At 40.6% G+C, this 26813-nt stretch overlaps 1 protein-coding gene across 5 annotated transcripts in view; it reads left to right on the forward strand.

Annotated features, from left to right (window-relative positions):
• The window catches only part of MYLK (myosin light chain kinase), a 197198-nt gene that overhangs the window by 144244 nt on the left and 26141 nt on the right, over positions 1-26813 (forward strand). For all 5 annotated transcript variants that reach the window (XM_040068945.2, XM_040068948.2, XM_040068946.2 and 2 more), the window contains 6 exons: positions 5230-5280; positions 6880-7007; positions 10341-10494; positions 21738-22040; positions 25619-25654; positions 25754-25847. In XM_040068945.2, coding sequence (XP_039924879.1) covers positions 5230-5280; positions 6880-7007; positions 10341-10494; positions 21738-22040; positions 25619-25654; positions 25754-25847 — 766 coding nt within the window. The remainder of the gene's footprint in view (positions 1-5229; positions 5281-6879; positions 7008-10340; positions 10495-21737; positions 22041-25618; positions 25655-25753; positions 25848-26813) is intronic.

Below are 26813 nucleotides of genomic sequence, written 5' to 3' on the forward strand. Positions count from 1 at the left end.
TTTTTAGTGTCTAATTGTAGATGTTCCCCCAGGACATAAAAAAAGGGGAAAATTCTACTTAAGAAACTAACCTTGCTGTCTTGCTCCTACCACAGCTCTTAGAGCATTTTACATGGCCTGGGTTGTTTGTGAGCTCTGTTTGATATTGGAACTCTTCTGCGCTGCTTTAATTTGCTTTAGTTGTAGAAGTTGCTCAAGAAGTGTGCTACTAAACTGCCGTGGAACTGTTTATTCCTTCAGCTGAGCTGTTTTCAAATACTGAGTTATTTACGGTGTACCAGATCATATTATTGAAGCTCTGCGTATGCTGGTATATGCTAGCTCTCTTGTGACTGGAATGCAAAAGTGAGTATTTCCTGGGTTTTATTTTTGTTTTCAGAAGGCAGAGGCTGTATATTTCTCAATTAGAGGACAATCTCTGCATGATTTAGAAACTACATATGGGATGCTGCAACAAAATGACAGTTGTTTTTAATGAAAAAGAAAAGCTTTTAAAAACTGTTATGAAGAACATAAACTCAAATAACTGACTTGCATGGAATAACATTTTCTTGTTTCTGCTTGTCATCAAATTTAAGCCAGAGTTGCTTTCTGTTTTATTGTGTTTAAATACTAAACAGTTATTTGGAAACATTATAAGAAATTTGCTCTTTGAGATGCAATGAAGCGAAACTGTTTAAACTTCTGAACCTTAATGAAGTTTTCAAGCTGCTGGTGTTCAGTGTATGGTGTCTGTCATTTTTCTCTCTAGCAATTAGCACAGGTTCATGAATGTGTGAATAAACTGATAGGTAATGATGTGTTGTCTTTTCCTGCTACAATTGTAGCCGTCATTTGTCTCCTGTTTCATCTCGTCTGTGCTAAAATCTGGAATGTGTTTTTGTACCATCAACTAAGTCTGTGACAGAAGCAAGGATAGAACAGAATAATTGATTAGTTTGACCACAAGACCAAATGTTTCATTTTTTTTCCTGTAGTTCTAGCTCTCAGTCATTCCATGCTTTCTGGAAAAGCAGGCAGTAGTGAAGGTTGACGGAGAACACTCACTTTTGATTCAGACCTGGATATCTATCCCCAGAAGGGTCTGAAGAAGGGTGCACTGGGCTTCATTTACATGGGGCAGAGAGAAGACCTCATGATTCCACATCTCACAAGCCTGAAGGATTCAAGTGAGAAGGAGAAGGAGGAGCAGATACTTGAATCTGGACTTTCCACAAATTTTCCAGAAATATTCTTCTTACCATGGTGTCTGACCCATTACAGACATGACTTCCAGTTTCTCTTGAACTCTGAAAACACTGAAAAATCCCCAATTTAGTTCCTCTAAGAAGGTGAAATCTCTGACATGTTTTGCATGAGGGGAAATGGTTTTCTGTAGGAGAGTTTGTCATTAACGCTTCTGCCCTCCTGAGCTAAAATGAGGCTGTTCCACAAGCAGGGATAGGTCTTGTTCCTTACGTTCATGGAGTTAGTTATTAGCTGTACTTGTTTACCAGGTGCTGAAATCCATCACTACAGGAGACATGCACATAATTTTACACATGTCCCTCAGGGAAGACAGTAGGAATTATGGATTGGTTGGAAATATTATCTTGAGTACTGATGTTTTCTTCAGATCCTAAGAGTTTTACTTCAGGCTTTATGAAAGCAAGTTGTGCAGAGAGCCATTTCAGGGGAGGGCTATTCCTATTTTTAGTAAAATTCCAAAAAAGGGAAGCAAAAAAGAAAGACAGAGGCTTCTGAGCGTATCTGCTCTCACGACTGCACCATCAGAGGAAGGAAAAGCACCACCAAATGTCCAGCAGCTACCAGCCTGCATGGGGTTTTTTCCCCTTTTGCTTTCTGTCGCCCCACTCAAAAACAAGCTCTGTAAGAGGCAAACCTGCCTTGTAATGTTTATCTAGAAGGCAGATTCATTTAAGGGGGAAATATTAGCCCTTTTACTTCCAGGCTGATTTTCAGCATCAGCCCATTTCAAAGTAAATACCGAAAGAAAGACAAACCATCTTTAAGAAAAAAAAAAAAATGCAGCAGAAGCAGACTTGAATTAACATTTGCAAGAGGCTCAAATATTTTAATGAAAACAATCATTTGACCTGGTCAACTTTGAGTAATCTTATTAGATTTTTTTTTCACTAATTGTCTCCAGCAGCCTTTAAAAAAAAAAAAAAAAAAAAAGTTGCATTTCAAAGAGATGCATAAGATGAGCTGGGATTCTTAAGGAAGATCTAAGAACAGTGGAGTGTACACTATTAGCCAAAGAAGCCAGCTACACAGAGCCAGAGACCTGTCCTTGTACTCATCCCCTTCCACACCGCCCCAGCCTCTCATTTCTGCTCAGGGCTATTTGTGTCTGCAAAACAGGATATTCAGCCAGACCTTCCAGCAACCCTTGGCAATCTGCATGGTTTGATGAAGTCCAGTGACAGTCTGTACATCCTCAGTTAAGTGAATATAATGTGCTGGTGGGTAAAAACTAAAATTTAAACAAAAAAAAAAAAGTTGTTCTTGCATATAAAGAGCAGTGCCCTAGCTGAATGAAGTGATGAGTTCATGTTTTCTGCTTTGCTGCTATGGAAATCTTGGCTGAGGTGAGAATCCTTTAAATTGGCTTAAGCACAGCTTTTCCAGTATGCATGCACCTTACCTCTTAACTAAGGTACTGCAGCTAATAGAATGTAGGCCAAGAGGTGATCTTTGAGTGAAAATTATACTGGATTTGGGAATTTGCTTTTTTTTTTTTCTGAAAAATAGCAACAGTATCTGCACCCCAAGATGGCACTTGACAAATGGTGCTTTTTCTTCATCCTTGTCACTCTTTTTTCACATCAGGCTTAATGGAGTGCAGAAGCAATCAAATCCCTGTCATTGTAGCTTGTACTAAAAACCGTTGCAGCTCCGAGAGAGACCCAACAGCTACTTCATTTCAGTTTAGAGAAGGGAATCTCATGTCAAATACAGCACACACACAAGCAAAAATGTTTACACGTCTCTAAATCATATAGCAGAGTGAGTTTATGTGGGGTTATGCATCTGATGAGTAACCCATGGGTTATTTCCATTAATAGGGATGTTCAAGAGCAGATGAGAGGCCAGACTCCACAGGCCTTCCACCTGGCACCTGATCATATACAGAGTGTCATCTGCATAATTTGGCTCCAACCAGAAATGAGAGCTTCAGCTCAGGGTGTGACCACACCACGGCAAAGAAGCTGCTCTGAAAACACCACTTGCTGCCTTTGCTTGTACAGCTCGGGCAGGAAAGAGGATGTAGAAATACATTTGCTGTCACTTACCCCAGCAGCCAGGGTACATTTCACTCTGTTGGTGGCCCAAAAAGTAATGTGTCCCTTTAATGAGCAGCTGTGTTTTTTGAAGGCCTCAGTTTAAAGAGGGTTAAGTTCCCAGGGAAGATGTGGCAGGACAGATACCTTGCTTACACCCTGGTAGTCCAGTAATATTGGGATAAATGCCTCACATGTACTCATCTAAAGCTTTAACTAGTTCTGTTGGGCTGGCAGTTGTCGAAGAAAGGCTTCTTTGGGAAATACCCAACTATTCTTTTTTGTCTCAGCCATAAGTACTGTGCGAATATCAATTTCTGTGTTTCTGGTTGCTACAAAATCAATAAATGCAGAGCATAGCCAAGCACACTTTTAGGGAAAATTACTAAAAAATGGAAAGAAGGTGGAAAAAACTTTCCTGTAATCACTGCATAAAGTTCTTCAGAATGAACTGAATAAACACTGTTGTTGACAGCTAAGCCATTAGATATTTTTAAAGTCATTTGGTCTTTTCACATCCTATACCACATCACCCACTATCTCCAGTTACTCTAAAAATCAATCTGTCTGTTGTTTGAGCTATACCATTTGACTCCCACAGTGGTTTTGCAGCTCATGGCTCCTGATTTTCATGGAGCATCACATGATGCGTTCCAGGGTATCATGCACAGCTTGTAGTTTGCTGCAACCAAAAGGCTTAAAATCGAAAATCTGTTTTTATTGCTTTGGTGAAATCAGGGGGATATTTTGCTGTTCAGCGTCCTTCTAACTTGAAATAACTAAATTTAAAAAAAAGAAAAGAATGGACCAAAAGTTTCAAAACTTTTGCATCTGTTATGACTATCACTAGACACCTCTGTATAGTCTGCCAGATACTCAAAAGCACTTAGCACATGCTGCTTCCGTTGGAGGCAATAACATCTTAAAAGCCAGACTACTTCAATCATGCTGCCTAGTTGAGCATAAGAAAATAAGAAATGTTCTTTCACAGCAGAGGCCATTCTCTGACCAGGATGCTTAGAATAGCAGGCAAAAAGAGAGTGCTCTAAAAGGAATGAACTCCTTCCCTTCTGGAATTCAGTGGTTTGAAGGCATCCAGACTGTTGCATTTGAAGGCCACCACTATACATAACTCCTACGAATTTGTCCTTTTGAACCTGTTTATGTTTCTGCATTGTAAAACACTACTTGTTTGTGAAGGTAGATTATGGATGTTCTATTTAACTTGGTGTTTTTCTTATGCCTGCTGTCTGGTAATTTAATTGGGCGGCCTCTAATTCTTGTTTTGTGAAAAACAGTTAATACCCATTTTCTAACTATATCTTCTCTACTGTTCTTCTACTTACTCTGCACAATTTGTATAACACAGTCCTCCAAAAATTTATGAGTCCAGATTTCAACTCCTAAGCCATATTTTTGTAGCTATGACATTTTCTTTTGAGAATATAGCAAAAAGTTGTCCCTGCTTGAGGAAGAGGATGAGGCAGAGGGGTGGTGCTAATACTTTTGGTTTATTGGTGTTTCTTTCCCAGCTCACAAGTGGCATGAGAAGCAGCACATGGTGTTAACTACCCTATTTTTATCTGAGATTATTCAGCATTGATTATGCTGGAAATCTGAGCAGAAATTCAGTATGAGATGGATCTTGGCCCAGTGTTTTCCCCTGTTAAACTGCTGTAAGGAATGGATGATGACAGGTGGGACAAGTATAGAAAACTTATTTGATTCTTTTAAAAGTTTCAGCTTCAACTGTGAATATTCTGAGGATCATCCAGGATAATAAGAGTGGTTTTTAAAGGTATTTTTAATTCTTTAGTTTAATATGCTGGAAGAACATATTACATTTTCAAGTGCCAACAAAGCATTGCTATGGATGTTTGTGGTTAGTCTGGTACCTTGCAAAGCTCACCTTCGAATTCACATGATTTTTTTTTTTTTTAACTAGGTGAAGCAACAGTGAAGAAGAAACCAGCTCCAAAGACTCCTCCAAAAGCAGGTAATTTGTTGCATGTGTCACACACATTTACCAGTGCAGCTGTTTACCTACTAAGATTGTTTGCATATGTGATTAATGGTAGGTAAGTCAAATTTTTGCACTGTACTAAGAATTAAATTATGAGCATCCAAAGCAGTTACTCTCAGATGGACTGTAGCAAGATCCTATGAAGTTTCAGCAGTGTGTAACTTCTGCCCTTTTGCATAACCACAAAAAACCCTTGTCTTTCTGTGAAAGAAATTTTTCTGTGTATCACAGAATCCTCTGCACGAGTAGCTACCACAGAAAAGGTGATAGAATCTACTTTTCCTCACCACTGGCATTATGCTAACCTGTTTGTGTGTTTGCAGTCTCTGAGGCAAAGCTATGTATGTTTAAAGTTATGAGGAAGTTTTCTCTATAGGAACCTCTTTTCACTGTCTTAAGACTTCACCAAAATTGTAAACTGTTTAAGCTGCTTTCCATGCCAGATATATACCTAGTTTCCTTCAGATATTTTCAGAACAAAAACACTTTTAAAAGATCAAGTCTAAAGCAAGGAGAAACACGCTTTCTTTTAATTACTTTGACAAGGAAAAGAAAGCACTTTTTCATGCCCAGTAGCCCTGTGCTTTGTAAAGAGTGTTACATTTGGCAGTGAGCAATATTACGGAATGCCTCTTACCTTTTCTGTCAATATATCCACAAGTCTGCCCCCTTCCCCTCCAATACACACACACAAGAACAATTTTTTTTATCCTGCTGCTTTATAAGCAACACTATAGGTTTCACCCTGGAGTTGTCCAGCCTATGATATTTCTGGCATCTGTGCTTAGCAGCTCCCAGGGGTCTGACACTCAGCAGCACAGCTGAGAGACAGGAAGGAGCACTGACAGGAGGAGATGTTCTGCCATCTATTGATACTCAGGCAGGGAGAGGGAAGAGAAGGAGGAATGCCTGATCCATGAAGAGGGGAATGACTGGGACTGCAAGGTTTAAAGGAAGCACTGAGATACACAAACAAAAAGATCCATCATTGCTCATGGCAAAATTTCGTGTGATGGAGAAAGACATCAATTTCCTGTCTTGTCTCTCATGATTTTTCTGTGCAATATAATGTTTATCTGGCTACCGAAGCCAGAATCCTCATAGGCAGATCTTGAGTCTTAAATTTTATGAATTCTGTTGATGACCTCAGGGAGCAGGTTTGCAGACCCCCTCGGCACATGCAAATTGATAAGAAGGTAGCTGGAGCCATTCTTCAAAAATAAGTCTTCTTCTTCAAAAGCTTCAAAAGAAAAAGGAGATTTTTCTGTAAAACCCACAACAAAATTTCATAAGCTGTGTATTTAGAACTGGTGGTAGTTGCCAGTGTATTTGTGTTTTGGTTGCCTTGGTCTTGCATGAGCAAACTTTGGATGGGTAAATTGTTCTTGGCTCAATCCCCTAGAATTAATAAATCCACATAATTTTTTTCATTGCAAGCAACAGATAACTGCTAATCTGGATTTCAAATGCTACTCTGAAGCAGTTGAGCTGAGAAATGTATGTGTTTTGAATTTTAAGAAAACTTATATTCATTTAAAGGGATGTTTTATTTATTTTATTCTTTCCTTTCAGCTGCTCCTCCTCAGATTACTCAGTTCCCAGAAGACAGAAAAGTCCGTGCAGGTGAATCAGTGGAATTGTTTGCCAAGGTGGTAGGAACAGCACCCATAACTTGCACCTGGATGAAATTCCGTAAGCAGGTAATTTGTTTTCTGGTCTCTTTTAACAATCATAGAAAAAGCAGAGCTGGAAAGGAACACCAATGGTATCTCCCATTTTTCCATCTCCCTTCCTGACGAACTGGCAAAGTCCATGTTGTTCCTGCAGATGTTTTCCTCACCTCTACAAACATTTCACTGATGAAGATTTCACAGCCTCTATTAGCAAATTATTGCAGGGCTTATATAGCCATAGTGTTAGAATTTTTCTCCTAATGCCCAAACCAAATCTTTCTCGCTACAGTTTAGACCCTTTGCTGTCTGTCCCCTCCGAGAACAAATGATAGTTTCTTTGTGAAAAGCCTTAGACCATGAAATAAAGGACAAGTGATGGGAAAGATACAGGTATCTGAAAAGCATCTGTCACAGGGGACATTTCTCTCCTTTCTCTCTTCTTTGTTGATGCTGGGTCTAAAGTTATGTCAGAGGGGCAGACTACCATATAAGAAACTTGAGTGAATTGTCTTGCAACACAAATGTCACCATACAGGGTACAGCAGCAATCCATGCCATCAGTGCTCTCACTCCCTAGGTTTAAAATACCTTCTACTTGAATTTATAACTTCAAACTATATCACATGTTCTTAAGTGCAGTGTCTAAAGAGAGTTGCTTTAACAAGGCTATTTAAAGTCACATTAAATCAAATAACCCAATATGCAAGTTCAGACTGGAAGGTGAAGTGTCACATTAGGACAGAGCAAATATCCACTGTAGCTGCTGTTGTTTATTTCGTTCTGAACTTGTTATGCACTCTATAGAACACAAATAAAAACATCTCCTCCTAGAAGGAAGTTTAGACTCTAAATCCAGACATGTCAGCATTTAATTGAAAGAATTCAAAACAGTTTGTTAGTGCAAAGGGTGTTCTAGAGTCCATCCTGGCTAACTCCAAATAACCTCTTACTTTAGGGGAAAGGGTGGGTTTTCTCCTGAACTCTTATATTTCCTTAAATTTCATTAGCTTCAAGACTGGAATTAACCCCTGCTTTCCACAAAAAATAGGTTTCAGAAGCTTCAGTGACATTCAGTTTTTGATTTTCTTAAGCTCTGTCTTATCATTTAGGTAAAATGTACCCCTCAAAAGTGAGTTTCTGGTTTGTGCAGAATTCGGAGTTCATTGTTGAATACAACAATCCTATTTACCTAGATTTTAAGGCCTTTTTAATATGCAAGATCTATGTGATAACAGGGACTAACAGCTCCTAATGGCCATATGAGATCCATAACCTGTGATTCAAATATTTTCTCCTTTGTAAAATGCTATTTTTACCAAGTTTATACCTTCTTCTTTAGTTCTCCACTATGAGACAAAGTGAAGTATTGCAAAATCATAAATTAAAATGACAAAAACTTTTAAATTGTTCATTCTTCTGAATGAGATACAAAAGAAAAAAAAACTTCAGGAAGGTTACCAAACACTGTAGGAGGACAAGTGAGGGCAGCAGTCTCTCATTTATTAATTTAAAAGAGGAGCCAGTTACTGTGTCCTGCGCTGCCCCATAGTTTTGCTTTATTTTACACTTACACTTCACCACATATTGTTTTACGCTTGGATTTCTTCCTTTTCTATAACTGTGGTTGATTTCAACTCTGTTCCATTCCCAGTCCTAAAACTGAAAACCAGCCATGTGTTTTGACAGTTTACTGGGAGTTGCTTGTAGTTGATATTTGAGCCGATCCAGCAAGTGGGGAGCTGTGATTTCAGCCCTGCTGCTCTTTGCTCCAGAATCCTCTCCAAGCTTCCTCCTCACGTCCCCTCAGGTGCAGGGGAGCCACAGTGGCCTCTCTCAGGCATATTCCAAAAGAGTATCTTTTGCTTGAAGAAAGGGAATGTCCTGAATATGTGACCCATGCTGTTGTTTGCCATGGCAGTGGAGTGGAGGGGTGCTGGAACTATGCTGAGCTGAAGAGGGGAAAGCCTTGGAAAGCCTTGGAAAGCCACTTTATTAGCTGAGTCCATCACTGAACACTGCCAGCTGCTGAAGCTTCTTAACCACAACCAGTGACTTTCTTACAGGATCCCATGGATCCAACCCATATTCCCCACTGTCACTGCAAAACCACTGAGCATCCTTCCAGGGCTGTCTCTTTATCCTTTCTTGGCTTTCTCTGAATAATCCAGATCTAGTTCTACTATCACCCCTTGACTAATTTTAATGAAGCAAAACATAAAAGACAGTTTAGAATCTCAGAAGTGTGTAGGCAGGGTGGAACAACTTTTAATATCATTTTACCCTACATAATCCCATTTGCTAACTTTCTATTTGAGTTATTGTAGGATAATCTCTCTAAAGTTACTTTTGGGCAGATAGCAGTGCATGTGTTTTGTCTCAGCTGAGGAAAAAGCAGGGAAAGTCCTGTTCTTAAACTTTTGATTTCTTCTCCTCTGAATATATGGGACAAGATAAGGCAAACTAAATAGCCTTCATTTTTAATTAAATTCTCAGAATGTCTTGGAAGAGTCACTTATCTAAGAAGGAAGTGGTGGGAGGAAGAAGGGCATTGACATTATGTTGTCTGTTTCATAAGAACACAGTGTACAGCTTCTATAATTGCAGTGCAGCATTATGAGGTTTTTAAAAAACAATCGTGTCTCAGGCTAATGCTGATTAAAATCTAAGTCACCTTGGCCATTTATGCTATGATAGCTCTGTTTCAATGAGAAACTAGTTCATAACATGCCTATTGTATTCAGCAGAGATTTGGATTTTTGCTTCTCCAGAAAATTAAAACACTATAGGAAAGCTCCATCTGCTCTTTGAATGTCTCTCTGTACAGCTGTAGTGTTGTATCTCCATTTCATACAACTTTGTCTTTAGTTGTTCAAAGCCAAGAAACTTTTACCCTGGTTTGTGTGGAAGTGCAGAATGAGCCTGGTTAGACAAGAGGACAAAAGTCACAGCTATGGCTGGTCTGCACCTTGGGCCTCTGGGGGGAATGGCAGCTGAGCTAAGGATAAATCCCTGCTCCACTGTGGTTTCCCTAAGATACGTGACACCAAACTTGGTTCTTTCAGCAGTTGCACAGTTTGCACTTTCAGCCTCTCAAAGAGAAGTTAAAAAGTGACACTTCTGTTCCTTAGTGGGGCTCCAGCAAAGCCAGTGCTCCCTGTGGCCTTTGCAGGACTGGAGCCATTATCATGTTCCACTGCATTTCTAGATGATTTGTGTTGATTACAGATTACCAGCTGCACATACCCACTTCTGTAACAGAGTTATCGGCAGATAACACTTAATGTGATAACACTGTATTGTGCTTTGAGCTCTTTCAGATACAAAGAAATCTATCACATATTTTTTCTTTTAATTTTGCAGATTCAAGAAAATGAATATATTAAAATTGAGAATGCTGAAAACAGCAGCAAGCTAACAATATCATCAACAAAGCAGGAACACTGTGGATGTTACACCCTAGTTGTAGAGAACAAACTTGGCAGCAGACAAGCACAAGTCAACCTTACAGTTGTTGGTAAGTCCGTAATATTTTATGTATATACTTATTCTTCAGACATCAGCCTACATTTGCATTTTATATAATGATATGCAACAGGTTAAATAAAATAATTAGTTAAGTTAGAAGACTGAAATAAAAGCTCATGCTTCAAAAAACAGACAGTGACATTGTAATAAGGACTATAAGCAAGATCAGTAGGGCTATACTGTGCTTACTTGGAAAAATTCCTAATTCCATGGTGATGAGTACAATCTCAGGTACAATATCCACTGAAGCAGGCTGAAAGTGACTCATTTGCATGTTGTTCTACATATTGTCAATAGAGGCTTCCTGATTATTTAAATTAATTAAATTAATTCCTTTCATCTAGTCTGTGGCTTTAATTGCAGTTAAAAGACAAGTGAATGGATGAGTGTAAATATCAAGTAGATTCCAGCAACATGTCAGAGAATTCAAGAACAGAAGAAAACAGAATCAGTATTTTTCCCATGATGCACAGATAAATTGTACTGCCCCTTCCAACAGTGGGTTGTACAGGTCAGAAGTACAGCTCGGTTAAAAATGAACACTATTGGTCCTTGAATAAACGTATACATTGATCTGAGTACAGGTTTCGTCTGCAAAACCCCAACACAGCCGATTAGCAGCTGGAAGAACAGCCGGAAATGAATTGCTCTCTTCATTTCCCTCCTTTTCACTCTTTCCTAGGCAACTGCTGCAGGCAGCTTAATTGTAGCAGGTTATTGGGCAAAATGAATTTTTTTAGCTGCACAAGGCCAGCAATTCCTATTATCTTGTTACTGTGTGAGCCTTGACTCATTATTATATAAGTCACTGGTTTATATCCTTTGGAGTTAATTCGTTTGAAAGTCTGTGAATTCTATAACCTTATAAAGCTACATCTCAGCCTCCTACTTTGCTCTTCCCTAAGAAATGTGCCAGGGAACCATGGGATTCCCAGAGATGCTTTTGGGAGAGTTGGGTGAAGAGTCCTTAAAATGTGCAGGAGTTTGCCATGTGTTTTGGCTGATGACAAGCTCTCTGTTTCCAACTAAAAAGAGTAAATTCTGTCTTGTAAAATTGCCAAGCTCTTCAGTGAGACATCTTGCTGATGTCGGCAGTGCTGAAGGCATGACAAGGCCTCACTGCTCCCAGCTTCCTGCACATACATTTTAAGGCCAGATTCTTCCATCTGGACACTCAAAAATGTGGAAAAAGAGAGCAAAAATGTCTTCCTTCTAGGAAGGGGGTTAGAATCCCACTACTGGGATAAAATCCTTCACTCTGTTTGCACCTTTAAAGGTGTCAAATGTTCACTGAAGTTGGAAGGTACTTTTCTCTAAAGCCTGTCAGTCAAAATAGGGAAGCAGTATTTCTCTGAATATGCAAAACTGAGATTTCTGAATCTACCAAAGCTCATCCTTAGTCTTAAGTTCCCGCCTGTCCATTCTCTCTGCTCCATCCCAAGTACTGGGAAGAAACTTGCCCCCCTGCCCTGACCCCGCTTTCATAACAAGCATTGGTGGAGAAAGTCTCGGTGCTAGAGATCAGCTCTGTTTGCCTCAGCCCTTTATAATAATGCTCCAAATTCTGTGTGACCTGCTTCCCTGTAAGTTTACTGAGAAAAGGCACATCCTGTGTGTGCTGTGTGCTGAAAATGCTGCTGCTTAACCACACTGCACAACTGAGCCTTGAATGCATTGAAACTACAAATACAGAACATTTGCTTGCTGGAGGAGCGTGTCTGAGCAGACCCAGAGCTGTGTTTCTCGAAGGGCTAGCTAACAGGCTTGGCTCTTCTGAACTTTAGCAAATCAAAGACATTTGTTAAAATATAAAATGAAATCAATATGGACATAAAGATGGATTTATTTTATTATTACCTCTTATAATCATGTAGGTTTCAAAGTCATCTTGCTGATGGGCAAGTTTCTCAAGACTCCAATAAGCATTTCTCAAATTAAATTCAGACTGTAACACATGTCAAGGAGCAGGTTGCCCAGCAAAGTTGTGCAGTCTCCATCCCTAGAGGTATTCAAGTTCAGACTGGATAAGCATCTGAACAATCTGTCTGACCTTATAGCTGATCCTGCTTTGAACAGAAGGTCTGAAGACCTTCCTGAGGATATTTAAGACCATCCTGGATCTTGGTTTTATACTTGCAGTTGTCAAAGACCTTTTTCACAAAAAAAAAAAAAAAAAAAAAAAAAAAAAAAAAAAAAAAAAAATTATTGACTTAACCTCCAATCGGAGGACAAAGGATTGAGCTTATCTGCCAGGATTCAAATCAGAAATGATCCTGGTATTATTTAAACCCTGAGTCCTAGATTGTAAACTCTATCTGAGTACAATTTGTAGAGATTATTTTTAATAATGACATTTAGGGAAACAAAGATACCCTGCATTTCCTTTGAATTTAACTCTCAGAGTCTTAAATTTAACTGTCATACTCAGGCCTCAACTACAATCTTAATTGAACTGTGCAAGGGTTCTGACACTTAAAGCATTTAAATAGCTTATGATTTGATGCAATTTGGTCCATGGGAAATCATGCTCTTGATAGAAGCCCAACTTCATTCTAAGGGGTTTTATTTCCTTTAATGAATGTCAATGAACAAAATGTCCATTGCGCGCAGCCTCCAGCGTGAGCTGTGTGCAGTCCACACAGCAGATGCACTGATACATAAACAAGTCAGAGGAGAGTTTTTAAAGAATTGTGTGATGCTGAGCACACAACACTCAGCCAAAGGGCTGAGCCTTGTGATTCATTGTGTAACTTTGTACAAGCACTAATAATACTGGGAGACCTGCAAGTCTGTGAGACATCCATGTTAAGCAGTATCTTCTTTTAAAGGGTTGACTGGTCCCAAAATGTCCATGTTGAGCTCTTCTCTATTGTTACTATCAGCTCCCTTAAATAAGCCATTTCCTTGGCTGACTGATCTCTCTAGGGAGATTTTGTAATATGTTTCTGCTCCAAAATCGAAGCAGCCTGATGTGAGATTGAGCTAATGATTTATAGTAGACAGTGTCAGGTTGAAATGGACTTGTGTTGTTAAACGAGCCAACGATGAGCTTAGTGTAAAATATGACTGATTCAGGCAAGGTAGAGACCTCACTTACAATGAGAGCAAGGAATATTCATTCCTTTCATGCCATTTATTGGATCTATATTGATATATTTAGAAAATTTATGATTCTGAACATTTTAGCTGCATTGTAGCCCCAGATCTGTAACCATCTTTGAAAAAGAAACTTGGTTTTCCTACTGGCTAAAATTGGGTATGACAAAGAGTCAGAAGAATAACACAGTATTCAGCAAGGGTATCTGGCACTAGAGAGGTAATGTGCTCTGCAGCTATGCCACAAGCTTGCCACATGGTTTTGGGCATGTTGCTTCATGTTTCCATGCCTACTATGCAGAGGCTTTTTCATGATCAGTGTTTAGTGAACACTTTGGATATTAATGCTGGCTTTACTTATTTAAAGATAGAAGTAGAAATAAATGTACTACCTAACTATGGGCTGATTTTGACCAACCTGGTTTGTCTTTTATAAATCCTTTGGGATTTTTACTGTCTTTGATGTGGTATTTTGTGTATATATGGGTATATCTATATATGTATATGTATTATACACACACACACACATATATAAGTATCATGGTGATTAGTAAGCTCTGTGGTAGATATATGCAAAAGAATGAGAGCAATGTCATTAGAGCCTGAGAGGCCTAAAGCTAAAAGTTATGGTGTTTTTATTACTCTCAGCACTGGTGCATGTACTGTGTTTTGCAGCCTTCTCCACTGTTGGAAAGTGATAAACCGAGTACTCAAGGACACACACGCATATATAAGCATGTTGCACACTTACCATGCAAGAAGTATAACATGAATTCACTAATACCTGCTCCTCTGCTCCATTCCATACTTGACTTGGGATGGGGAAGTTACTTTCTGTGAGGAAGGTGTTACTTCTATGCCTTCAGCAGAATCTCTGTGAGCACAATCTTTCCAAGCACGAGTGAGAAAATACAAGTTTACTTGAGAACAAGGTCTGATGATCCAATAGTCATAGAATGCAACAGTAGGATTATTAATTGCAGCTATGAAGGGCTTGGTTCTGGTTCCACAAGTCACATATATGCAAGCTATATTAGCATTTATTTTCTGCCCCAAAACTCTGTTACAAGGAAACATGGTAGTAAAACCAGCAGTGCCCAGTGCCCCTTTCAGCACTGTGAATGCATTGTGTGAGAACCTGAGAAATCTGGCACAGTGCTCACCACTCAGACAGAGAGGACCCAGTGGTCAGGGTTCTGTGTTCCCTCTCTGGAAAAGTTAAGTGCAGACATCTGGGAAGCAGACAGTGAAGCGAGACAGCCATAGACATTTTGACACTGAATATTGCGGCTCACAAGTGCAAATATGAATGGTTCTGAAGTTCTTCTTTTGAGAAGCATCAGATTATATCTTGCAGTATCCATGTGATTCCCTGTTTACAGTTGGGTCAAGAATGCAGTGAATTTCCTAAGAATATGTGGGTGGACTCGCTCTGTAACCTTCGACCTTTCAAATTCCTCTGGATTGCTGGAGTATTTTTGTCACTGGTTTTATGGTTAAAGGCCAACTACACTGGTGGTTGAGGAAGAGATGTCTTATGTTGCTGTTGTAATTCAAGAGTATAGTAACCTCCACTGTCAGCTTCCCACTAATGCACAGTGCCAAAACTCTGCAGCTGTACAAAACTAAATTTTCACAGAAAGATAAAAATGTGTAGAGGAAAACCAGTTTACACTGTTCTATGCATCAGTGCTGGCATGCTAATCCAGGTTAATCCCTTGAATGGCCATGCAGCTTCAATATCATTTCTATTAGGAGAAATTGCAGTAGAACTCCATGCATAGTTGCTTTGCCCTGATGCTTACCTTCAGCTTTTTCTTGAGGAAGAAAATAAATACCTTGGCAATTGCAATAAAATTCCTGTATTTTACCTAGTTACTAAGAAATGATTAATCACAACTCCTGCATGCAAACATGAGGTTCCTAGGACCCAAACTTACTCCAGTGAAGACTAATCCACTGATAGTCCTACTAGGGAAACCTCTAAAATTTATTCTGCCTTTCAGTGGGCAGGTTTGGAGCTCGAATTCAATCGGTTATCAAAGCAGATACCTAACATGCAGCACATGAGTAATCCGAACAGCTTGTTGATTCAGGCTCAGGAGCAGATGGTTTAGAAAAAGGCTCCTGAGAATGCATTATATATTTGTTTGTTCCATTAGGGCTGTGGCAGAAGGAGATGTTCTTGTGCTGAGGGCATCTGCGTGGGAGTGGTGAGCTCTGGTTTCGTTCCCAGCTCCATTCTCCTGCGTGTCCTTGGGCAAGGTCATTTTACACTTCCATGCCTCAGTTACCCCAACAGCACAAAGCGATGTTCTGGGCCCTCAGTATTTGTGAGCTGCTTTATCCACAGGTCTCAAAAGGGCAGTTTGTAAATAAATTAGTTTTATGTCAGAGTTGTCAAAGAGGAGCAATGTGGTGAGAGTATTCTGCAGTGTATTTTACAGGGGAGGTGTAGATTTTAAACTCTGGACTGACAAATCCTTAGCACAGGATCCTTGCCTCTGCTGGGGAGGCTGCTTCATTAGGAGAAAACTCATGTTCATTTCAGTTTCTCTTGAGTTGTTTTGCAGGAAAACACAGGCATTTTCTAGTTTAACTTCATCCTAAACTAACATACAGGGTGTACATGAGTTACAGGTATTGTGGGGTAATAGCTCTGCTTGTAGCACTCCTCTCCCTTGGAAAAAGAGCTGCAGGGCGTAGTTTTCCAAGCAAAGCAGCGAGGTCTGCCATGACCCTGAGCCCTGTCAGCGATAGTGCCGAGTTCAGTTATGACCTTTTATGGTTTCGCTTTTCTCCTGCTGATGGATTTCAGATGAAAGCTCTGCCAGTGCTGTCGGCATGGACAGTGTTCAACTGGCTTTTGCAGCATATTAAATACCTTCCCTGGCTAAACAGCTTGTGGAATGGAATTAAATTGTTTCTTTCTGTCTGTTCTTTATCTGGCAGACAAATATCACAATAGCTAATAATAGTATTATACAGTAATATGATAACTGGATTTAGAAAGAAAACAAACCAATTTTGAGAACAGATAAAGAAAACTGCTTCAGAGACATTGCTTCAGTGCTGTCTCTGTTCATAAAAGAAAGGGAAAAAAAGAGAGTTTTCAGAGCCTGTGGTTATACTGTTCTCAGTTTTCAGAGGCTTTCTGCTGGAACAATATCTCTGCTTAAGAGCCAGGGCCGTGTGAGCTCTTAATGCACAGCAAACCCTATTGCCTCGCCTTGGCTCAGCCTGACCCTCACAGCAAGTAGCAGAACAATTTCCATTTCCCTGCACTCAGTTAGATAAGCAGATTGCTGCCTTTTTTGGTCTCTTGGAATGGTTCTTGTGTTCTGAGGGCTCTGTAAAGTGAGCCATGTGGAGAAAGCAGTGAGGTCTAGATAGCAGAGTCTCGTGTCATGTGGGTGTCCTGGATGAGCTGTGGGTTCGCCTCCTCTGCAGAAAGAGAGGAAGTCCCTTTGCTTATGGAATTTTCACAGAATCACTGAATATTCTGAGTTGGAAGGGACCCACAAGGATCATAGAGTCCATAAGTGAATGGCCTGTACAGGGATTGAACCCACAACAAATGTTATTACCAACACACTCTAGCCAATACACCACTGAAAAAAAAAGGCAATGACATCAAGTCAAGTTTGTCTGATAAATAGCAATGATTTAAACATGCTTATGTTTTATGTGTCTCAGAGTGCAAAATACAAATTAATTAAAGTTTACTTCAGGCTATATATCAAAACCTGTTTACCAAAATATTTCTGAGAATTTATCTGAGGAGGGAGTGCGGCTGAATTCAGTTTGAGAGTAAATAACAGGTGTGCGTTTCAGTGGTCTTAAAAGTGGCTTAAACATTTCATGTGGGGCCAGCTCATTACATTATCATTCGCCCTAAGGAATACACACCACAAAAAATAAACTGGAATCTGACCTCCTTGATTTTGGGGTAGTGGTAATTTACGCCTCCCTTTGTTGAGAAGCAGGGCGTTTTAACCTGTGCCTGGTTTGCTGGAGCACAAAGCACTACAAAGCAGTGGAGCCCTCCTTGACATCACCTCCAGCCTCCTCTGACTCCTCTCTGCTTGGCTTATGGCTCACAGCACACAGGAGTCACTCCTGCTGCTTCCTCTGTGCTGCTGATGTCAGCAGCTTAATGCAGTCTCTGTGCTGCTGTGCAAACAGCCCCTGAGTCAGGTTTGAGGCCAAATTAGGTTCTTATCCAGCTCCTTTGCCTGCCCCAAGGCCTTGGAAGCCAGCTTGGGGCAACCCTACTCATATTCCTAGGGAGATTTATTGTGCAAAGGCATGGGAGTTTGTAGTATCTGACCAGATTCAGCAGAACTGTGTGGACACAGCCAGTCTGACCATGCTAATCTAGAAAGTCTTGATTTAGGGTTATATATGTGCTGTAGGTTAGCCAAGGCTGGAGTACCCCTAGTTTCATATAGTTAAGATACCTTATGGTGGCTTTCTTTTGGTGCACGTAACAGTGAAATTGAAGTTAGAGCTCAGGATTTTTAAATTAGTTCCTTCTCCTATCAAAACGTGCACAAGTGCACTTTTGGATGCACTCCCTTCCTTCCAGTTCTCATATAGGGTTGTAGCTATGGATTGTTCCAGAAGAGGAAGAACAAAATTGTGGTCCATTAAAGCCAATGTAAAGCCCCCTATATATAAGCCTAAGTATGAAATGTGATTGTGCACGTCAAAAACTGCACATGACATGCAGTGGAATTTTGGAGACAGCTCAGGGACGTCAATGGTATAGTAAACACTAAAACAGAAGGACAAAACAGAGAAATGTGCTTGTCTTCCACACCCCTCCTCAACTCAATGGATGTTTTTACTGGAAGCAGTTAATTGTGCTGATAGAGATTTCATATTCCAGAAGGGAATGTAGTTTGGCAAAATATTCTAGCTTTCAATACAGACAGATTAATACAAGGTAACCTTTAAAATCCCCATAGAATAAACTACTGAGAAACAAAACAGACACATGGAGAGACCATCTGCAGATCCTCTGAATGTGCAGAGCTGTAGAATACCATCCAGTCTGATATCAAGTCATTTCTAAGCATGGTAAAATGGTACATATACATCTGTCATATTGAAAAAAGAGCAAAGATTATGCTTTCATTCCTGTTTATGATCTCCCATATCAGCTACTACAGTATTTATGCACTGCTGCAAGCAGCAGCACATGATAGACTCCAAACAGAAATGTGCATCTGTCTGGCTCAGTAGAGTCCAGCCAAGGCTGCAGGTTTTCATCTCTGCCTATTGGGAAAAATGCCTTAGGAATATAGAAATGTTTCCAAGGCTAGCAGATACTAGTCCAAAGCCATGCAGAATTTCCCTTGCCACTGATGTCCCTACGGCCATGAATGTTTTCTCTGCAGTGCTCACATACCTAAGCCTTGCTTCTGTAAACCATGCTGGCCAGAGAGACTCCAGTTGTCTAGGTGAGTCATGGAAAGAGAGGTCACTGAGGAAACTGAGGGGTAGGAAACTGATAAACCATGTCCAGAGTTTCATTTGGAAACAGAAGGGTGTTGAAAGTCAGCAATGAGAGTGTATTTTCATGTCCTGCACAGGAAGCAGGCTACCGTGCTCTGCAAATACTGAAACATAGGCACACTTTCTTCATATAAATTCAGTGCACAGCACTAAAGCAACCTAACACTTTATTTTTAAAGCAACACATACATCCAGGTTTGGCTGTGTGCATAGCAGATGTCAGAGAATCTGCGCTGCTTTGACAAACCTCAACAGATGCCACAGTAAGGTGATGGACTACCAGCTTGGCTTTTTCTTCAAAGTATTTCCCTCCTGCTATCTGCAACTGCTCTGTTCTGTTTGGATTTAGGATAATTCGGCTGTTACTTATTCAAGTTCCATCTGCATTTTGAGATGATGCAGTGTTGGTTACATGGGAAGGAGACAAGGCACAGGGCTGAATATTTCACTTCTGTAAAGATTTTGAGAAGGGCAGAAAGTCATTCCCAGCAAGGTCTGCTGTTGCCACTGTCTAACTAAAATAATGGAATCCATGTGTGCCGTGCCAGCAGCTCTCTGATGGCTGCCATGGGTATGGTACAAATGTGCTGATACTGCAAATGGTGTGGGCACTGAATCCTCACTTCCTGCAGCTCCAGGGAGGCTGGGACAGGACCAGTACAGAGAAGGTGGATGCTGCTGTTTGGGCACCAGGAGATCAAGATTCAGTTCCCATCTTTGCCTCAATCTCTCTTTCTTAGACAAATCCCGTAACTCCTCCGTGATTCAGTTCATTATATATCTACTCTATAAATTCATGGTTGCCAATAGCCCCCTCCTTTCTGCCAGAAAATGAGACGAGTAAAATGTGACCACTAAGTAGGACAATAAGCTGTTCCAGAGGTTAAGGACATCTGGTCTCTGACATGTGTTTAACAAGAGATGTGCTGTATAATGATGACTCCTTGTGGAATGTTGTTTTAAGTGTTGCCAAAATGAATAATCTTGATTCTGGCAGTCATTTTTTCTTCCACCTGGGGGTTCTCATACTGAATGCAGTGGCATACTTGGTGTCCACCTCCCTTCTCCCTCTCAGTCCTTTCCCTCGTACTTGAAAATTTTTATTTACGTGTCTTCTAATATGTTTAAATTGTGGCGGGAGATGTATTTTTCATCACAACTGAACTAATTTTTTTTTTTTTTAGGGAAGTCACTGGGCAATGAAACTTGCACTCTTCCAAATAGTGAACTGATACTTAATTATCTTGATCAGATTAGACTGTCCTAATTTCCCTCTCTATGAGTTAAAACACGACAGTCAGAGGAGAGGTTCCTCTGTCCAAGAACCAAAGGCATGTTTCTGACAAATTGTGGCTATTTCTGTCGGCTCAGTACTTTTCCTAGGAATGATAATTTGAGTATAGAGGGTTATAGTCTGTCACAGTGAGGCTTTGATCAGTCTACAAGAGCTTCCCCAAGCATTGGATGTTTTTATTGCTGAGAAAGTGGCAGTATTTTTTGGCTGCTTTGTCAGCTCTGCCTTTACTACAGAGAAAGTGATAATGTCCATTAGCAGCTTGAACAAGCAAAATGGGACAGGATCTTATCAGTCCGTGTTCAGTGTAACCACCATTTGTAGTTTCTCACACTATCTTTTTCTCTTTTCACTTTCTCTCATTTATCCCATCCTTTGATTTCTCTTTCAACCTTTCACCACTAGTTCATCCACATCAACATCATCATTATTTTGTAGGTTTTGTTAGATTATTTCTGAGAGGATTATTTCCAGAGAAGCTATTTGTTCCCTTAAAAGTCTTTTGAAGTGCTTAACTTCCACAGTTATTTTCTAGCAATTTATTTTAAAAGTCATCATTTTTCTGTCTTAGAAGAACATTAATTTCAATAATTAATCATCAGACTAAATCTTGAAAAATTCATATAACTGCAAGGCTTTTGTGTTTTCTCAGGTGTTTGCATAGTTGGCTGCACATCTGCACACCAGATTCTGGTGATATGGAATCTACTCATCTAAATAAGGACTTCAGTAGCAATCCTCTAACTGAGGAAATACAGAAGTTTCTATCTTCTGCTCCCTCAACAATGTCCAAAATGCATATGAGATTTAAAAAAATCTCACTATTTGAGTTACTTAAAAGCGAAAAGTGCACTTACTGAAAAGTGCACTAGACTTCCACTTGCACAAAGATGAATTTGCTCACTATATTGCTGGCAGATAAACTTGTAACCCTTCAAGGCCTTGTTTCCATGCCAACAAACTGATTCTGGTATTTCTGTACCCGTGTCTATTTGGATGAGTTGCACTTTCTGAGGCTGTGAGAGGTGAGCAGTGGCCCTGAAGTGTGGAAGCAGACGAAGGGAGCTCAAGAAAGCACATCACAGCGATGGGACCGTTGCAGGGGCGTTCCTCGACGGAAGATCACCAAGGAGGGGTTTGCATGTTGTGGGAGATTGCAGGCATAGCTGGGACTGGTTTTAGTCCCCACAGTTTCTATAATGATAGCTGTGAGGCAGAGCAGTGCAAGGGAAAGAGAAGGGCAGTGAGCTAGGGCCAGGAACACCCTGATGGAAGTTGCTCCTCGGATCCTCACGCCGTGCGTTGTGTGTACGTTCTTGCAGACAAACCGGACCCGCCCGCCGGAACTCCTTGTGCGTCAGACATACGGAGCTCCTCGCTCACCCTCTCGTGGTACGGCTCCTCTTACGACGGGGGCAGCGCCGTGCAGTCCTACACCGTGGAGATCTGGAACTCGGTGGATAACACGTGGACGGACCTCACCACCTGCCGCAGCACCTCTTTCAACGTGCAGGACCTGCAGGCTGACCGGGAGTACAAATTCCGCGTGCGAGCTGCTAACGTGTACGGCATCAGCGAGCCCAGCCAAGAGTCTGAGCTGGTGAAAGTTGGAGAGAAACAAGAAGGTTAGTTCTTACAGGAAAAAACATCTCGCTTCAATTGAACTCTTCCTTCAAAGTTCCTCATTGAGGCCAGAGAGCTGCACACCCTCCTTCCCAGGCGTCTCTGTGCTGAACACTTGTGCTGGGCTATAACTGTGCTCAAGTCCTTCATAGACTTCATTTGGGGGTCTGAGCACATTGGTTTTGCACTCTTGCAGTGTGGAAATTTGGCTTTCCAAATCCCTGTCTTGTGAAAGTAAGCGCTAATTCTCATTCTGGCTTGCTGGGTGAGTGCTGGCTGACAGAATTCTGCAGTTCAGTGCACAGGTAGTGGGAAATTAAACCTTTCACAGATGTTACACATTCAGCCCATGCCCAGTTGGAAAATGATGGTTGGTGGCTTTCCTGAAATACACCAATAGATTCATTATAGTTTGTACTGGACGCACCATGGAAAAACAAACCATAAACACTATCCCAAATTTGCTTTTGGAAATAATGAATGTGCTTGCTGCTAGCCAAGCACAGAATATGCATCAGAAAATGAACTGGCACCTTGCAGCTAGCTGTATTTCCCATGCTTTCAATCCCAGCATGCTAGTGTACCTCAGCCCTGTGTTCCCTAGTACGCTCAGACTGTGAATTCAAGGCTATCCTACTCAGCATGTTGGTTTTGCAACATTATGGATGCCAAAAATATTTTTTAGGTTTTTCGGTTAAAGTTGCATGTATTTTTTAAAGTATTTTTCAGTATCTTTTACTTCTTAATTTTTGTTTAAGATCTTCTTAAAGGGCTAATAGGGAGAGTTGGATCATTGTAGAAATTATTCAGGAACTGGCACAAAATTTGAAACACATAAATGTCAGCATTATTTTTCAAAACCAGAAAGTGATCACATATTTTTGTGCACACCTCTATCTACCTGCTGTGCAAGAGTGACTTTGACAGTCACCTTACTAAAAAGCCCAGACCAGGTATTACAAATTTTACCATTTTTCCTGTCTTTGAGGAGTGAACTGTGTCTTGTATCTCTCCCTCTTCATTTATGTGTGCAGGGCTTTGGAGCTTGAAGTGTTCCACATAACCCTTGTGAAGTTGTCTTTTATTGCTAAAGGAAGACAAAATGATAGCAAAGTGATGCAGCATCACACAACTGTGTAAGCCTCTCAAGCAAAAGTAAATCATATTTATCTTCAAGTGCTAAATGGGATGCATGCTGAGGAATTACTTCCCTCTATTTGGAAGATTTAAATCCAATCTAAATCAAGATGCACCTTCTCTTCAAAGCGGAGAAAATAACATTAGGAGTAGCAATAAAATTGAAAGGAAGCTCAGTGGTATTGGCTCTTCATAATAAAATTCCCTGCGTTTGAATGCCCTCTTTCTTTAGTTGCAGGACAAACACCTTCTAGGGTTGGAGAACTGACTCATCTCTGTTTTTCCTAGAGCAACCACTACCTATACTGGACAAAAGCAAACAAGCTATTTTTCCATTTAAGCCTGAGCATTTTCTGATGCAGATTTAGTACAAAAGGCTAGAAAGTGTATGAGTCATTGCAATACACATTAAAAAAGGCAACAAAAAAAGTTGTTTTGAGCAAAAAGAAAATGTGTTCTCTTTGCAGGAGGGGGCGGTTGTCTTTGTGCTCTCAATTCCCAGGGCTTATTGATTTCAATTCTTGGTGTTGCAGATAGCATGGAAAAAGAGCAAATCATCTAAAGTGTGATTTTTCAAGTGTGTGAATGTAACTGGTGCTTTAATTAAAGGCAGTGGAAAATGTATGTATTCAGCACCTGTCAAAGTCAGGACTTTAAACTGCCATCTATGTAAACACTCAGCTGAATAACCCAGGATTTTCTAGGCTGCCAGGAAGTGTGATTACTGATTTTCTTACTGAAGTGGCCAGCACATGTTAGCAATGTCAGTATGGTCCTAGTGAAGAAAGGCATGACTAAATTTTCATTGTGCATTTAAAGAAAACTAAAGCAAGGTTTTAAGTCATAAGAGATTAAAGCGTGCATTGCCATGTTTGAGGAAAATTTGGTACTGTTGAGTCACTGCTGAGAAAGGTTTTAGCACAACTACTCAGCACTTACCAAGCTCAGATATGTAGCACTTATATAATTTAGGCTTCCTCTGGTGGACCAAAATGTTTCTACTCCGTGGCTTCAATGCAGTGTCGCTGCAGAACTGGGCACTGACTTCTTGCCTAAGCTGTATTTGGCAGACATTACCTCCTGGCAGCCTGGCTGGGAGCAGCTCCCTTACACAGCCCTTAAAAGGGGAGGAAAATGTGATGTGCTTTGTGCAGGAGTGGTTTGTAGCTGAGGAAGGTCTGAGGACAGCTACCCCGGGTGGGGAAGGCTCCCTTCCCTCCCTGCTCTTCTGGTAGATCTCTGCAAACCAGCTCGTCTGTGCAGGAATATGCAAGGGTTGCAACCCCACGAAAAAAAAGAGAGGAAGGCTTTAGCAAGAGACTTTGTCCACTGGATTGTCTTTGCTACCAGCACAGAGATGCAGCATTTTGTGTAGGATGTGAAAGGTGATGCCTCAAACCAGCTATCTGCTCCCCCTGCCCCCTTTATTTCTGTTTTCTTCTCATCCTCTGCATTTAACTCTGTGCTCTAAAGCACCTAAGAGGCCCAGAGCAGTGCATTAATGTTTCATAACACGGATCTGTTGACACAGTGGGGATAAATCCCTTGGTTATGCTTGCACTCCATGATGGCAAAGTGCAGCTTCAGCAGCTCCAGGAGAATTAACAAGTCACTAGGTAACAAACAGCCTTTGCAGGTTCTCAAATCAGTGGCCACAGCCACAGGTCTTAGGAGCAGTCCCAAGCAATGTAAGTAATGTATTCCAGCTATAGCCCCTTTCCCCTCACACCCGCAGGCAAAAAGCAGTGCTACAGGCAGTTCATGTACATGAAAATTAGAAAGGAAAATCAGGACACTCAGGCCAGCTTTTACTCTGACTTAGGTCACTGGGTTCACCTGTCTTCACGTGTCTGCCTGCAGAACCGAGGCTCCTTTTGGACCTCAGTGATTACAGAATTCCACAATGCTCAGCGGAATGCATGCTGTTCACATTTTATCAATATCTTGAGTCTGGAAAGTTTGTCTCGATGTTTTGCAAGGAATCTTTTCATGTACAAACTTGCCTAACTTTTGGCTTCACAATTCAAAAAAGACACATCAAAGCCAAGAAAAAAATGTCATCGAACAGAAAGAAGCTTTACTGATTTTAATATTTTTAATTATTTTTTTTATTTCCCTGAGGTATTTTAAAAGTATTTCTTAGATTACTTTGAACTGATGCAGTATGCTGATGTTTCTAGTAGGCAGGTATGACTGACAAGCACTGCACACCACAGGAACTGGATTTATTCAGAAATGGTGACTAGACTGGATAATGAATACTGATGAAGAAGTGGTGAAGAGATTTTAATTATGAAATTAATGCACAAACTCCCCAGCTGTCTTTTGCTGCTTTGCCATAGGGTCTATCCGTTGTCCATGTCACTGTGAATAATTTGACTATCTCATGTAAGTGCCATATCCCATATGAAAAGCTATTCATGTGTTTTTATTTTCATCACAGAACCTAAAGAGGATGAAGCGGATCTATCTGACGATGGTAAGAAATGCATCTTTTAAACAGTTCAAATGCAAACCTGTGTTCTTCATCCACATTTTCTGGAGGATTTTAATCATGGTCCTTAATGCTTATTTGTAGAGGGGAAAGAAACAGAGGTTGAATATCGGACGGTTACGATCAACACTGAACAGAAGGTGTCCGATGTCTATAACATCGAAGAAAGGCTGGGATCGTAAGTACCGGGCTGTGCTTTTGAAGACACACAGTTTCCAAGGCTAGCAGCCAGTGATAGAGATCATGTGCATTTATTCTTTGTCTTGCACTTTCAACATCCCAGTTGGGCTCCTTTGTTGTGGTAAAAATATATTTTGACATACGTCGGCCTCCGCTCCATAAAGATCCTTTGCTCCTATTAGCTGATAATTTTAAATAGACACTATATGTACTTCTGGCAAGGAAAATGGAGCCCACAAATGAACAAAGCTAGAGGATTCATTCGTTTTTCAGTGTCCTAAAAGCTATCTAAAAAAAAAAAAAAAAGTACACATTGTATACTTGCATTTCCATTATATCCATTAGTGGTAATAAGATTATCCTGCCTAGGGGCTGGGATCTCTGTTGACAGCAGCCATAATCCCAAGAGCATTAATACTATTGCTGAGAGAAGGTCAGTGATTAGCCTGGCTGTGATTCTCGGGGGCCCAGCTCGTGGTGGTGTGAACTGCAGGCCACGATAATCTTTCAGTGATCTGTGCTGAAGCCAGGGGATCCTCTGTGCTGCCATGACTAAATCCTGAGAAGTGTAACACAGAGCTAGAACTGTACATTACAGCAAAGGAAAACAATTGCACTGAAGCCTTGAGCATTCAGATTCTGATTTCACCAAAACCTGCACCTGAAATGTCCCCTCTTCTGCCCCCTCAGAGGTGTATGACCTATAGGAAACTGTGTGCAGAAAGACCTGAATTAAAGCCTGGTAGGAGTCCCAGTTTTTGAACCCTCCTATATAAGACTTGTTAACTGGAATGACAGAGTATCTCTAAATGTGGTATTCATTCAAAAGTTCTTGCACATCAGTATAGAATAACACTTGATACTAAGACATTTTTATTACAGAATGGAATGATTGTGCTGGAATATTTAGTAGATTGTTGTGCTGGAATATTTAGTAAATTGTTGCTATTTGTGGTTGCCCATA

Source organism: Hirundo rustica, chromosome 7 (genome assembly GCF_015227805.2).
Source record: "Hirundo rustica isolate bHirRus1 chromosome 7, bHirRus1.pri.v3, whole genome shotgun sequence".
Classification (NCBI taxonomy): Eukaryota; Metazoa; Chordata; class Aves; order Passeriformes; family Hirundinidae; genus Hirundo; species Hirundo rustica.